The 14176-nt window shown below is 37.9% G+C and overlaps 1 protein-coding gene across 10 annotated transcripts in view; it reads right to left on the bottom strand.

Moving 5' to 3' along the window:
- The window catches only part of NSD1 (nuclear receptor binding SET domain protein 1), a 154575-nt gene that overhangs the window by 64768 nt on the left and 75631 nt on the right, over positions 1 to 14176 (bottom strand). For all 10 annotated transcript variants that reach the window (XM_025434216.3, XM_025434206.3, XM_025434220.3 and 7 more), the window contains 2 exons: positions 8876 to 9048; positions 4294 to 6865 (listed from right to left, as the gene is read on the bottom strand). In XM_025434216.3, coding sequence (XP_025290001.1) covers positions 4294 to 6865; positions 8876 to 9048 — 2745 coding nt within the window. The remainder of the gene's footprint in view (positions 1 to 4293; positions 6866 to 8875; positions 9049 to 14176) is intronic.

Here is a 14176-nt window from a genome sequence, read left to right on the forward strand (position 1 = left end):
GCGAGTAAGCACACCCAGGAGTAGGGTACAGAGGCAAAGACAGAGGGAGAAGCAGAATCCCCACTGAGCAGGGAGCCTGACATGGGGTTTGATCCCAGGACCCTGGGATAATGACCTGAGCTGAAGGCAGATGCTTATTAACTGAACCACCCACATGCCCCTCAACACTTTTTTAAAAGATTTACTTATTTGTGAAAAAAATAGAGAACACACCCACACGAGTGGGGAGAGGGGCAAGGGTAGAGAATCTTCAAGCAGACTCAAGCTCCATCTTACAACCCATGAGGATCATGACCTGAGCCAAAACCAAAAATTAGACATTTAACTCACTGAGCCATTCAGGTGTCTCTCAACACCTGATTTTTTGTTGAAGTAAGCTTTAAACATGCAGCTTGGGGATCCCTGGATGGCTCAGGAGTTTGGCGCCTGCCTTTGGCACAGGGTGCAATCCTGGAGTCCCTGGATCGAGTCCCACATCGGGCTCCTGGCATGGAGCCTGCTTTTCCTTCTCTCCTGTGTCTTTGCCTCTCTCTTTCTTTCTATCTATCATGAAGGAGGGAGGGAGGGAGGGAAAGAAGGAAGGAAGGAAGGAAGGAAGGAAGGAAGGAAGGAAGGAAGGAAGGAAGGAAGGAAGGAAGGAAGGAAGGAAGGAAGGAAGGAATCTTTAAAAAAAAAAATAAACATGCAGCTTGAACTCATAACCTTGAGATCAAAAGTCACATGTTCTACCTACTAAGACAGCCAGGCACCTCACCCGACACTTCTTCCTGAGCAAAACACTCAGCAAACTAGGAATAGAAGGAAATTATCGAGACATATAGAGGCCATATATGAAAATACCATAACATGATATTCTACAGTAGAATATCATGAATAGTAGAATAGTAGAAACTGAAAGCTTTATCTCTAAGATCAGAAGACTAGGATGCCCGTTCTTCCCACTTCTATTTAACACAACACTGGAAGTCCAAACCAGATGAAGTAGGCAAGAATTAGAAACAAAAAGCATCCAAACTGGTAAGAAAAAAGTAAAATGGTCTGTGTTCACAGTTGACATGATCTTAGATGTAGAAAACCGTAAAGCTTACACATACACAAAAAGGTAAGAATAAACAATTCCATAAAGCTGCAGTATACAAAAATCAACACTCAAAAATTAGTTGCATTTCTATACACTAATAAGGAACAAGTTCAAAAAGAAAACTAAGAAAACAATCCCATTTACTATAGCATAAAAAAGAATAAAATACTTAGAGGAGTAAATGTAACCAAGGATATGAAAGAATTATGCATTGACAATTACAAACACTGTTGAAATTAAAGACAAGTACGTAGAAAGATAGCCCACATTCACGAATTAGAAGATTTAACATTATCAAAATGTTCATATTCCCAAGAGCAATCTTCAGATTCACTGTGATTCCTACCAAAATCCCAATACCATTTTTTACAGGAACAGGAAAAAAAAAATTCTAAAATTCACATGGAATATTAATGGACTCCAAATAGCCAAAAATAATCTTAGGAAAGAATATATCCTTTCTTTGAAACATATTAAAAAGGTACATCCCAATATGATATTGCCATAACAACAGACACACAGGTCAATGGAACATAAAGGATAATAGAAATAAACCCTAAGTGCATGGTCAAATGATCTTTGACCAGTATGCTAAAACTACACAATGGGGAAAGTACGGTCTCATCAATAAATGGTGCTTTTGCTAATATGCAAAAGAAAGATATCAGAATTAACTCCAAATGGATCAAAACTTTAAATCTAAGATCTGAAACTATAAAACTCCAGAAGAAAACAAAGGAGATTTGATTCATGACTAGAATGAGCAATGGTTTCCTTAATAGGATACCAAAAGTACAGATAACAAAAGCACAAAATAGACAAATTGAACTGCATCAAACTTCAACTCTTCTGCACAGCAAAGGAAACAACACAGTAAAAAGACAACCTTCAAAATAAAAGAATCTGCAAACCATATATTAAATAAAGGGAAATAAAGAAGGAAGGAAGGAAAGGAGGAAGGGAGGGAGGAAGAAATCCTACAACTCAGTAACAAAACAACCCAATTAAAAAATGGACAAAGAGGGATCCCTGGGTGGTGCAGCGGTTTGGCGCCTGCCTTTGGCCAGGGGCGCGATCCTGGAGACCCGGGATCGAATCCCACGTCGGGCTCCCGTCGGGCTCCCGGTGCATGGAGCTTGCTTGTCCCTCTGCCTGTGTCTCTGCCTCTCTCTCTCTCTCTCTCTCTCTCTCTCTGTGACTATCATTTAAAAAAAAAAAAAAAATGGGCAAAGGACCTGCAGCAACATTTCTTCAAGGAAGATGTATAAATGGCCAATAAGCATATGAAAAGATGCTCAACATCACTAATCATCAGGGGAAAGAAATGCAAATCAAAACCACAATGAGTCATAACCTTACACCAGTTGGATGGCCGCTTAAATAAATAGGAAGTGCTGGTGAGGATATGAGGAAATTGGAACACTAAGTGCACTGATGGTAGGATTTTAAAATGGTGCAGCCACTAAGGAAAACAGCATAGAGTTTCCTCAAAATACTAAAATTAGAATTATATGATCCATTCCAATTCTGGCATACATCTAAAATAACTGAGAGAAAAAAAATAAAGAACTGAGAATGTGATCTCAAAAAGATATTTATTTGCACACCCATGTTCAATGTAGGCTTATTCCTAATCGTCAAGATACAGAAGCAACTTAAATGTTCAATCTTAAATGTCCACTGATAGATGAATAAAAAAAAACTATAGTATGAAAATTGAGCCTCAAGAAAGACAGAAATCATGTCATATGCTAGAACATGGATGAACCTTATAAATAATAAGTATATAATAATAATTCAATCTCAAAAAGACAAATAGTACATGATTCCATTTACAAGAGGTATCTAAAGTAACCCAACTCATAAAAACAGAAAGAGAATAGTGGTTGCCAGGGGCTGGGACAAGAAGTAAACAGAAGTTTTGTTCAGTGAGTACAGTTTCAGACATGCAAGATGAAAAGGTTCTAGGGATCTGCTGTACACAAAATATATACAGTAATACTATAATATATAGTTTAAACTTGTTTAGAAGGTAACTTTATGTATTTTTTTACAATAAAAATAAAGCATTGCTACATGCTAATTAAAAGAACAAACATCAAAGTACCACATATTGTATGATTCCATTAACATGAAATGTATAAAACAGGCAAATCTACAGATTGGGGAGAAATGAAAGGAGATAAATAAAAAGTACTATGTTTCTTTCTGGAGTGATGCAAATATTCCGAAACCGATTGTGTTGATGACTGTACAAGTCTATGAGTATACTAAAATCCACTGGAAGTATAAACTTTAAAATGATGCATATTTCGTGGTATGTATTATATCTCAATAACGCTGTTAGAAAAAATCTATGGTAAACAACTTTGAGAATCTTATGTTTAATGATAATCAGCTTTATTCTCAATAACTATACTGTATACTATTTATATCTTGAAAGACCTCTGCTGTTTTACTTCTGCAGCTAAAGTAAGATAACGTGAAACTTCAATTTTTTGTTTTGCTCAAACCTCATTACAGAAGGGAAGTTAAAACATCTGAAGCCCTTTGAATAAGTACTACAAAACACTTTCTATTTCCCTAAAGCAAATGTTCCTTTTATCTACACAATTGGTGAACCTTCCTTAAATTGTGATAAAGGAAGCCTAACATTCAATAAAATCTATTCACTTGTAAACTAATAACTAAAATTTTCAGCTCAGGGCCTCTCAATTACCTACAATGCCAGGTTAAGTCCCCAAAAATTCAAAGATTAAAAAGGTAGTGGGTTCCTTGGTGGCTCACTCAGCTAAGCTAATGACTGGATTTTGGCTCAGGTCATCATCTCAGGATTTTGAGATCAAGCCCCATACCGGGCTCCACACTGAATGTGGAGCCTGATTAAAGATTCTCTCTCTCTCTCCTTCTGCATTCCCCCCCCCCCCCGCCACCTCCCCCCACCCTCAAAAAAAAGGCAGGAAATGATGAACAGTAACAAAATGTTCTTGAAACTTACTAAAAGCAAAAGAGACAAAAAAAGAGAGAGCTTCTGGTAAAACAATTTCTGAAGGCATATGGAAAACTGGTCTCAAAATTCAGACCCTGTATATAAAGTCCTTCCTTCACTTCAAGTGAGAATTCTTTCCTCACAATTTATACGTAAATCAAAATTTCAGAAGGGTAACATTATCACCACTTCTATAATCCTAATCATAGTCAGGAGTCCTTACCTGGTTCAGGGAGCTCAGGTTGGGGTGTCAAACTGGGAATTCCCGGCTCTTTTTCCATCTCTTCAACGCTGGCACTGGATTTATCACAAACATTCAACCGTGGTCCAATTGAATCTAAGCAGCTGGTATGATTTGGATCAGCCAGTGTATCTTCTATTACATTTGTTGAAGTAGGGGGTCTATGCTCTGGGAACTCATCCCCCTTCTTTACAGGGTCAGATGGAAGCAAAACCCCAAAGGCACCCTCAGAGTTTTCTTTCTCCCTAAATCTGTTAGTGCGCTTACGAGGTTTGGTGCGCCTTTGGTTTAAACGCTGCCACCGCTTTTTAGGCACAGCTTGATTTACACCACTGGGTTCATCATTCTCACTGTTCATTTCATTATCCAACTCTGGGCCTTTTCTGTTTTCAAAAGAGGGACCTTTCTCTGGAATTTTATCAGGGTCAGGGTGGTTGACTTTGTTATCAAAATGAACACTGGAAAAATGGGCACTGTCTTCACTTGTTAAATGGCCCATTAACTGAAGGGGTTCTTCTTTACCAGAGTCTTCTAGCCCACCTCTTGAGGAACCATTCTCTGAATCTCCACTTACTCTGTCTCCCTGCAGGGCAGCCTCAAGAGTCACAGCTGGAAGTCGGCTGAGTTTTCTTTTGCGCTCTGTCTTTAAGGCTTTACGGTTCAATGTGTTCCTTCCCATCTGGGCTGCAAAACTATCTCGCAATTTAGATGATGGTTTTGAACGCCCACAGTTGCGCCTAGTAACACAGTCTGAATGACTTTTACTAGAAGCAGGGACATCTCTTCTGTCAGACACTAAGCCAGGTACAGGTACAGATAATTCTCCAGACAGTGCAGAGTCACCCCCACTAGGGCTAGGACGGACTGATTTCTGAGTGCCATCTCCATTTTTTTCTGAACTGTGAGTGGAGCTGCCTGAAACCAAGACCTTAGATGCACTTACAGGACTACTCGAAGAACAGTCTCCAAGACCAGGACCCCGATACGAGACCAAATTTTGAGCAGTCATTAACCGTTGCTCCTTGGTCTTACTATCATGCATATCTTTCAACATCATTAGCAATGTACTGAATTTATAGTCTGGTTCAATAGGTATATGATTCTGACCAGAGGCAGAAGAAAAAAGTAATGGTTTTGACGGCTTTGATGTTCCCGAGTCACTCACATCTTCACTTAAGGATCTATAAGAGAGTTCCTTCAACTCTGACAGAACATGTTTCACCACTGCTGTTTCTATGTCATTTGAATCCCTGGTTTTCTCATGCATGTTGCTCAGTAGTTTTAGCCCATCCACTTTCCCACTTTTGGATATGCTGGCCAAAGGAGAGCCTTTGGTATCAGAAGAGCAGCATTTCAAACTGCAGTCCTCATTTGTAACTGGAGGTTCCACTACAACGGGATTTTCTTTATGTTTGCACTTTATACTTCGGATCTTGGGCTGTTTGCTTTTTGCATGTAACAGAGCTTGATTTGTAGCCCCACTTTTTATTAGTGAGTTCTCACTGGAAATGCTTGATGGTGTGTTGAATTTTGGAGAGAAACTATCATTTCTAAAATCTGACTGGGGTTTGCGAACAACAGCAGATACTTTAAGATCAGAGAGATTAACCTGAGATGTTTCAGTTCCAGGCTCTACTGTCTTAGCACAATCCATTAAGTGGTCTGTATGTGAGTTAGTAATGAGGGACTTCTGCTTTGCTTTTACCTTAGTGTTTGTGGCAGGATACCTAGTATACTTTACCTTTTCATTTTTCTGAACAGATAACATGTTCTCTGTTCTATCAAAAGCATCTGTAATTTCAAGGACACTGTTATCAGACTCTGAACTATTATCTATGGGATCCAGATCACTGCTTCCATCATCAGAGGTGGTACAGATACTAATGGAATCACTTCGCTTTTCTTCATCACCTGCTCCAATATAACAGAGCTGTACTTTTGAACTACACATCAAACCTCGTTGGAGTTTCTTCTTTTCCTCAGAATGTTTAGAGATCAAGGCACCCTCAGACAAGCCCAGTAAAGAGTCACAATTTGAAGTCTCAAATTCCTTCTTTGCTGTGTTTTTTCCACAAGAAGAAAATAGGAAACTTCCTGGGGCAGTGTTGGACCCTGTGAGGCTATTTGCTATCCTGGAAAGTTCATTAGAGGCCTGCTTATCAGATACATCCCCAGAAATAAAGCTTAGGCCAAGGTTCTCTGGAATCTTTCCCCTTCGTTCTTCCTTATGTGCTTCAAATTGCATGTGGCCCTTTTTCATACTAGTCCTTTTTGGATTATCAGAACTCTTTCTGGCTCGAGACTTAGCACAAGGCTTTTCCTTTTCATCTGCAGAATGTTCAGAGTCAAAAGCCAGAGATTTCAAGCAGCCATTAAGTAATAGGTCATGTTCTGATTCAGGATCATTTGTACAATCCTCAAATGGCATATCCTCCTCACTGTCCAACTTGATTGAACTGCTGACACATCTTCGGTTCTTCGACCCTTTGGGAACATCATACTGTTCAGCAAGACCAACACTGGCTTCCCATTTACTCAAAATTTTCTGAGGAACCTTAAATTTAAAGGAGAAAAAGATTATCACTTATCAAAAAATACAGAAGGGAAGAGGGAGGTTATCAGTAAATTCTCATACAAAAAGCTTTTCTAAGCCTTGTCAACTTCAAGGTACTTTTAAGGTACTAGCCAAGTGCTTAGCACCTATTGATCACCTAGAGCCTAATCAATGGGGGATTCCTCAAATCTACTTCTACTACTAAGATCTATCATTAGAGGAAAGATTAATCCCATACATTCTCTGCTCTCCCATCTTTAGAAGGACAAAAGAGTGGATCACAACTAGGACTGCATTACTAAACAACATTACATTACCAAATAAAAGAATAATCAGACCCTTCCTATTTACCCCTCCACATTTTAAATAAGGATTTCTTTTCTTCCTGAAGAATGAAGACCAAGCACTTGGCTCAGTTGTAGAAGAGAAAGCAAAAGGCTAAAGAAGATGAACAGAGCAAAATGAGGACAGGAGAAATAAGGTCAGATCTATCCCAGGACCCTAAATTTGAACCTCTGGTTATCCCTAAACCTCTTTATTTCTGGTGATGTATCTGATTGTTCTATACATGTTACATAAAATCTGGATTATAACCAAGCAGTCTCTGGGCTTAGTCACATTGTTCAGAAACAGTAAAATACCTTGGCTATTACATATACACCTTTCTTGATTCCTCACAGATAGAGACACTATGCTCTGTGAAATAGAACTATTTTCTATTTTTTCTAACTATTATTTCTCTCCTTGGCTTCATACGATAATTATTAGTCAAGGTTCTAACTATTAGCTAACTATACTTTAAAGCTTGTAAAAGGGATAATCCACTGAGCATGTAAAAATTCAGGTCACTGGAAAGGTAGCCTCCTCTTATAAAGCAATGAGCTGACCAACTAGTTGATTTCACACACAAACACACACGCATTAATTCTCATAATTGTGACATGAGTAATTAACTTACCAGAATCTGAAAGCCCTACTGAACTCCTCTGAAAAGGGGGTTGGTTAAGCTACATAGCTCAAGGCTTGACACAAAAACTCAACAATTCCCTACTACCAACTATCCAAAGTATTGGAACTAATATAGTTTGCCTCCTTCATTGTAACAATAGCATATACTGGTTGTTTTATGGCATCAACAAGCTTATGACATATTAAATATTTATAATTATTTCTAATCCTCCCAACAGTTCTAGAAGGTATATATTATTACACTAGTTTTAGAAATGAAGACACTAATCCTCAGAGAATTCAACTGAAAAACAGCAGGGAATGCATAATGACTCTAACTTATCTTAATAATGATTATCAAGTATTTATACAAGGAAGCATGAAACACCAATCTAATAGGAACTATTTTGCTTTCTAGAAATGACCACAAAGGAATATTTTTTTTAAAAAGCCAAAATTTTACCCAACTTTAACACAAAACATCAAGCAAATGGAACCAAAACACAATATTCTTTATTAAAACATTGCTGGGTTTCAAACTGCAACCTTAAGCAATAACAAGACATACAAAAACCAAAATTGTATTACCAGAAGGAGGATGGGTGATAGAAGTAATAAAGATTAAGGAGTGCACTTGTCGGTGATGAGTACCAGATGATTAAAATGAAAACAAACCCCAGACAACAAAAATGTTTACAGCTTTACCTTTAGCATTTTTAAGAGAAATAATTAACCTGGAGAGTAAGAAGTAGAATATTTCAGCTCAATGATGATTTTTTTCATACAAAAGATATAACCAAAAAAAAAAAAAAAAACCTGGTCATATCATTTTATACTGTCACATCTAAGTGACATGGCAAAAATTATCTGAAATCATTTCTCAAAAAGTTGAGTATAAATCTATGGAAGGCTAGCCATATTTCATCCAGGAAAAAAAAAATGCTTTCATTTGTTTTCTCACAAAATATTCTACTACCAAAGGAAATAACATATTTCAAAAATGTAAGCCTTCTTTCCTGCCTCCTCCCTGTCTATCCCAAAGAAAATAAAGTCTTTATTTACCTTGTGCCTATATCCTTTTTCTTTCTGCTTCCCTCTTCTCCTAAGAACAGGTAGCTCTTCAAATTGATGTCTGCCTTCGAACATGACGATTGCTTTTCCAGCCACCCAGGCTCTCTCTGAAGGGTCCCCAAAAGCCTCCACATAGTATTGTCGATAGGGCCTCCGGTTTGAAACTAGATAAATATAAGAACCAGTATGATTACTTTAAAAAGAAGACTGTTCATCAAGAGAACAGCCATACCACTACTGCCAAAGAAATCTCTACTAAAAAAAAGGAGGAGTTGAAGGAGGAAGAGAAGAAGAAGAAATCAGAGAGGGGAAATTTTAAAATATTCTCTTATTGTGGCAAGAAAATGCTTAAGAATCTGTGAAAGAACATCAGTGGTTTGGTCTGGTGATATGCTATATATTCCAAGCCAGTTTTAACAATCAACTAAGCTGCTTTTATACTCAGTCTATAAAGTCTTGTACCCTTGTTACCAGAAAATACAAAGGGCATATAATAAGCCACAAAATCACAAATATAATTATCAGTAAGAACCAGCTACCAAACAAATTTTTTAAACTATGTTAAAATATAAGGGATGAAAAGAAATGCTTCACACCTTGTTATGTATGATGTGCTAACATTTATGGAATGGCTACTACAGACCAGGTATTCACACTAAGTGCTTTGTATGGAGTCTTACTCTTCATAACAACCAACTAATTTGTAGTACACTCCTCCTTTTAGATACAGTTAGGTAGAATAACATCAGAGGGTGCAAATTCAGAGCGAAACATTGGCTTTGCAGAGAAAGAACTTGGTACTTCAAAATACAGAAGTATATTTGGGGATCCCTGAGTGGCGCAGCGGTTTGGCGCCTGCCTTTGGCCCAGGACGCGATCCTGGAGACCCGGGATCGAATCCCACATTGGGCTCCTGGTGCATGGAGCCTGCTTCTCCCTCTGCCTGTGTCTCTGCCTCTCTCTCTCTCTCTCTCTCTGTGTGTGACTATCATAAATAAATAAATTTAAAAAAGGACTGCTTTAAAAAAAAAATACAGAAATTTAAAAATAAAAAGAAAATTCCAAGAGCAATAAAAACAAAAAGAAATCGAGTTATTCTACAGTTTCACAGTTGTTCAAAGTTCTAATAATACAATTAAGAAAAATAAAAACAGGGATCCCTGGGTGGCGCAGCGGTTTAGCACCTGCCTTTGGCCCAGGGCGCGATCCTGGAGACCAGGGATCGAGTCCCACATCGGGCTCCCGGTGCATGGAGCCTGCTTCTCCCTCTGCCTGTGTCTCTGCCTCTCTCCCTCTCTCTGTGTGACTATCATAAATAAATAAAAAAAATTTAAAAAAAAAGAAAAAGAAAAACACACGTCTTGTCCAGAAAAAGATTATAATCAAATCTACATTTTGGCATTTTACATACCAATAATAAATATAAAAAAAGAAATATATCAGGACCAAGCAAAGTATAATAATTTGCCTCTTTTTAGAAAAGGGAATCATCTAATATAAAAATTCACTTATATAGGAACTCACAACTAATGCCCTTAACAACCATTTTTTTTAAAACACGCAAAAAAGAATCCAATTATCTTATCTTTTTGAATAAATAAAAAACTCTATTTCCTTCAGAATAGAAAAATAAAGGAGAAAGGAAAGGAAAAGAAAAGTAAAGGGAGGGGAGATTTGTAAATTAAACATTAGAACAAGTATAAATACTTTAAAACTCAGGTTTCCATAGTAATTGGAAGAGCAGCCAAAATATCAAGTAAATTTCAATGGCAACTTCTTTTCTTTTTTGTCGTTTCTTTTTTTTTTTAATTTATTTTTTATTGGTGTTCAATTTGCCAATCCATCAAGTGCCCCCCTCAGTGCCCGTCACCCAGTCACCCCCACCCCCCGCCCACCTCCCTTTCTACCACCCCTTGTTCATTTCCCAGAGTTAGGAGTCTCTCATGTACTGTCTCCCTTTCTGATATTTCCCACTCATTTTTTCTCCTTTCCCCTTTACTCCTTTTATTTTTTATATTCCCCAAATGAATGAGACCATATAATATTTGTCCTTCTCCAATAGACTTATTTCACTCAGCATAATACCCTCCAGTTCCATCCACATCGAAGCAAACGGTGGATTTGTCGTTTCTAATGGCTGAGTAATATTCCATTGTATACATAAACCACATCTTTATCTCAATGGCAACTTCTTTACAAACGCTAGTTTCAAAGCTATACAAACAAAGAATAAAGAGTACCTATGAGCTCTCATAAACTTTAGTTGAAAGGGTTGTTTTTCTATAAAATTATAGGTTAATGATAAAATTACAACCTGGTTAAATTTTGACTTTTAGTGCATTTCAAAAACAAGTTCTATGAAAGAACTGAACTCCCTAGTCTCAATCTACTAAATTAAATCCTTCCACAGAAATCACCTAAAGGGGGATTAAAATTGGTAAGATATATATGTATCTCTATAGAAGTTCAGAAAGTCAACTTGAGAAGTACATAATTCTCCCATAAATAAATTCAATCAGCACAGACGGATCACTTACAATGTGCCAGAACTATAAACAGGACAAAAAAACTCACTGCCTGGTAGGAAAGAGGTATACAAATAAATTATGGTAAAAAATAATAATAATTGCAATAAACATTCACTTTTTATTTTTTTTAAACATTTACTTACTTAAGAGAGCAGAGCAAGAGAGTGGAGAGGGTGGGGCAGAGGGAGAGGGAGAGAGAAGTTTTTAAGCAGACTCCTTACTGAGCATGGAGCCCAACAGGGGGCTCAATCTCACAACCTAGAGCCAAAACCAAGAGCAGGCTGCTTTACTAAACATGTACTTTTAAAAAGAACATTAAAAAGTGGAGATATTGGGGGGACCCAGATGGCTCAGTCACTTAAGTGGCCGTCTCTTGATTTTGGCCCAGATTATGTTCTCAGGGTCTTGTGATCGAGCCCCCTGTGTGGCTCTGAGCGCAGTGCAGAGTCAGCTGGAAGATTCTCTCTCCCTCTGCCCCTCCCCGACTCATGTGTGTGCTCTTCCTCTCTCCAATCAATCACTCTTTTTTTTTATAAGTGGGGTTCATTAATTAGAGAACTTGGATACCTAAGCACAATTTTTAAAGGTAAATAGTTTGTTAAGGAGAGAATTCCAGTATGAGGGTCCAGAATCTTCAAAAGCTGTTTGAGTAAACAAACAGTTGGGAACTAAAAAGTAATTCAGGGATCCCTGGGTGGCTCAGCAGTTTAGCGACTGCCTTCGGCCCAGGGCATAATCGGAGTCTCAGGAACGAGTCCCACATCAGTCGTTGGCCTCACCACGAATCTGTGGTGTCTGTGACCGGGTTCCAGCCACGCAAAGAAATAACTTTCAGACGGATGGATCACATGTCCTATCTCAAGACTAGCTTTTGAGGGCTCACTGCTTTATTCAGAAATATTTCACTGTAGCTCCTTGATGCGGGATTCAAGACTAAAGAAATTCACATGTAAAAATGCAAACGCATATTGGTTCATCAAAGTAACCTCTTTTATGTAAATATATAGAGAAGTTCGGGCATTGACATGTAAACTGTACAACTACTACACTTCTCTCCTCTGCAGTGTGGGTTTACCATCGTGTCGGTAATACATGTGTTTACATAAAAAAAAAAAAAAAACTACCGCATGGAGCCTGCTTCTCCCTCTGCCTGAGTCTCTGCCTCTCTCTCTCTCTTTGTCTCTCATGAATAAATAAATAAAATCTTTCAAAAAGAAAAAAGAAATAAATAAAGAAAAAAAGTAGTGCAGAACACGAACTCAATAAAAACCAGTAAGCAGGTAAGCAGTGTTCAGACATGGAAGAGCTTGATGCCATGTTAAGAGCCTATTACGCTCTTGGCAGTGAGGAGCCTCATTTAAACTATGGAACCACGTGCTCAGTTTTGGGTCTTAGAAAGATAATGACCTCAGAATAACACATTCAAGAGCAGAGGAGACTCAGAAAACCAGAGATTACCAAAATAGTGTACATATGAGATGACTAGAACCTGAACTAAGGCAGTAACACTACCAATTAAAAAAACAAAATTTGAAAGTTTTTTTTTTTTTTTAAGACAAAACACAAGTACTTCACATGTAATAAAAAGTCAGACAAGCGCCTGCCTGGCTCAGGCAAAAGAGCAAGCATCTTGATCTTGGCTGGGGTAGTGAGTTTAGGCCCCAAGCTGTGTATAAATATTACTTAAATAAAAATACAATTAAGAAAAAAGTCAGAACAGATATTTGAACAGTTTTATTCACAAGAGTATGTTCATAGCAATATTATTCCCACCACGTTAAAAACGTGGAAATAACCCAAATGTCCACTGAAGGGTGAACAAAATGTGGTATATACATACAATGGAATATTACTGAGCCTTGAAAATGAAATACTGATACATAATATCACATGGATAAACTTTATAAAGACATTATGCAAAGTGAAATAAACCAGATACATACAAATACTATATAATTCCATTTATAGAGGTAACTAGAATAGTCAAATTCATAAAGAAAAAAAGAATAGTACTGACCAGAGGCAAAGTTATTATTAAATGGGTATGGATATTCATTGTAAAAATATGAAAAGGTTCTAGATATGTATGCTAGTAATAATTGTACAACAATGTGGATGTACTTAATGCCACTAAACTGTACACATAAGAATGGTTAAAATGGGGGATGTCTGAGAGGCTCAGTGGTTGAGCATCTGCCTTTGGCTCAGGTGGTGATCCTGGGGTCCTGGGATGGGGTCCTGCATCAGGCTCCCCACAGGGAGCCTACTTCTCCTCTGCCTATGTCTCTGCCTCTCTCTGTGTGTCTCTCATGAATAAATAAATAAAATCTTTTTTAAAAATGGTTAAAGGGGATCCCTGGGTGGCTCAGCAGTTTAGCGCCTGCCTTCGGCCCAAGGCATAATCCTGGAGTCCCAGGATCAAGTCCCACATCGGGCTCCCTGCATGGAGCCAGCTTCTCTCTCTGCCTGTGTCTCTGCCTCTCTCTCTCTCTCTCTCATGAATAAATAAAATCTAAAAAATAAAATCAAGATGGATTGGGAATGAGGAGGGAGCCACCCTATAAGAAAATTAAAGATTGATAAACTCCACACATTAGGAGTATCCATTTGCTCTTTAACCCAGAAGAGAGATCTAAGGAAAGCCTCAAACATAAAAAAATAGAGAACAAAGAAAAATATAAAGAGTAAGGGAAAAAAAGAACTTGGAAACGAAGGAATCCTTTAAAATTAAGAACATAAGAGCAAAAATGTAAAACAAAAAAAG

This window comes from Canis lupus, chromosome 4, assembly GCF_003254725.2.
Source record: "Canis lupus dingo isolate Sandy chromosome 4, ASM325472v2, whole genome shotgun sequence".
NCBI classification, from domain to species: Eukaryota; Metazoa; Chordata; class Mammalia; order Carnivora; family Canidae; genus Canis; species Canis lupus.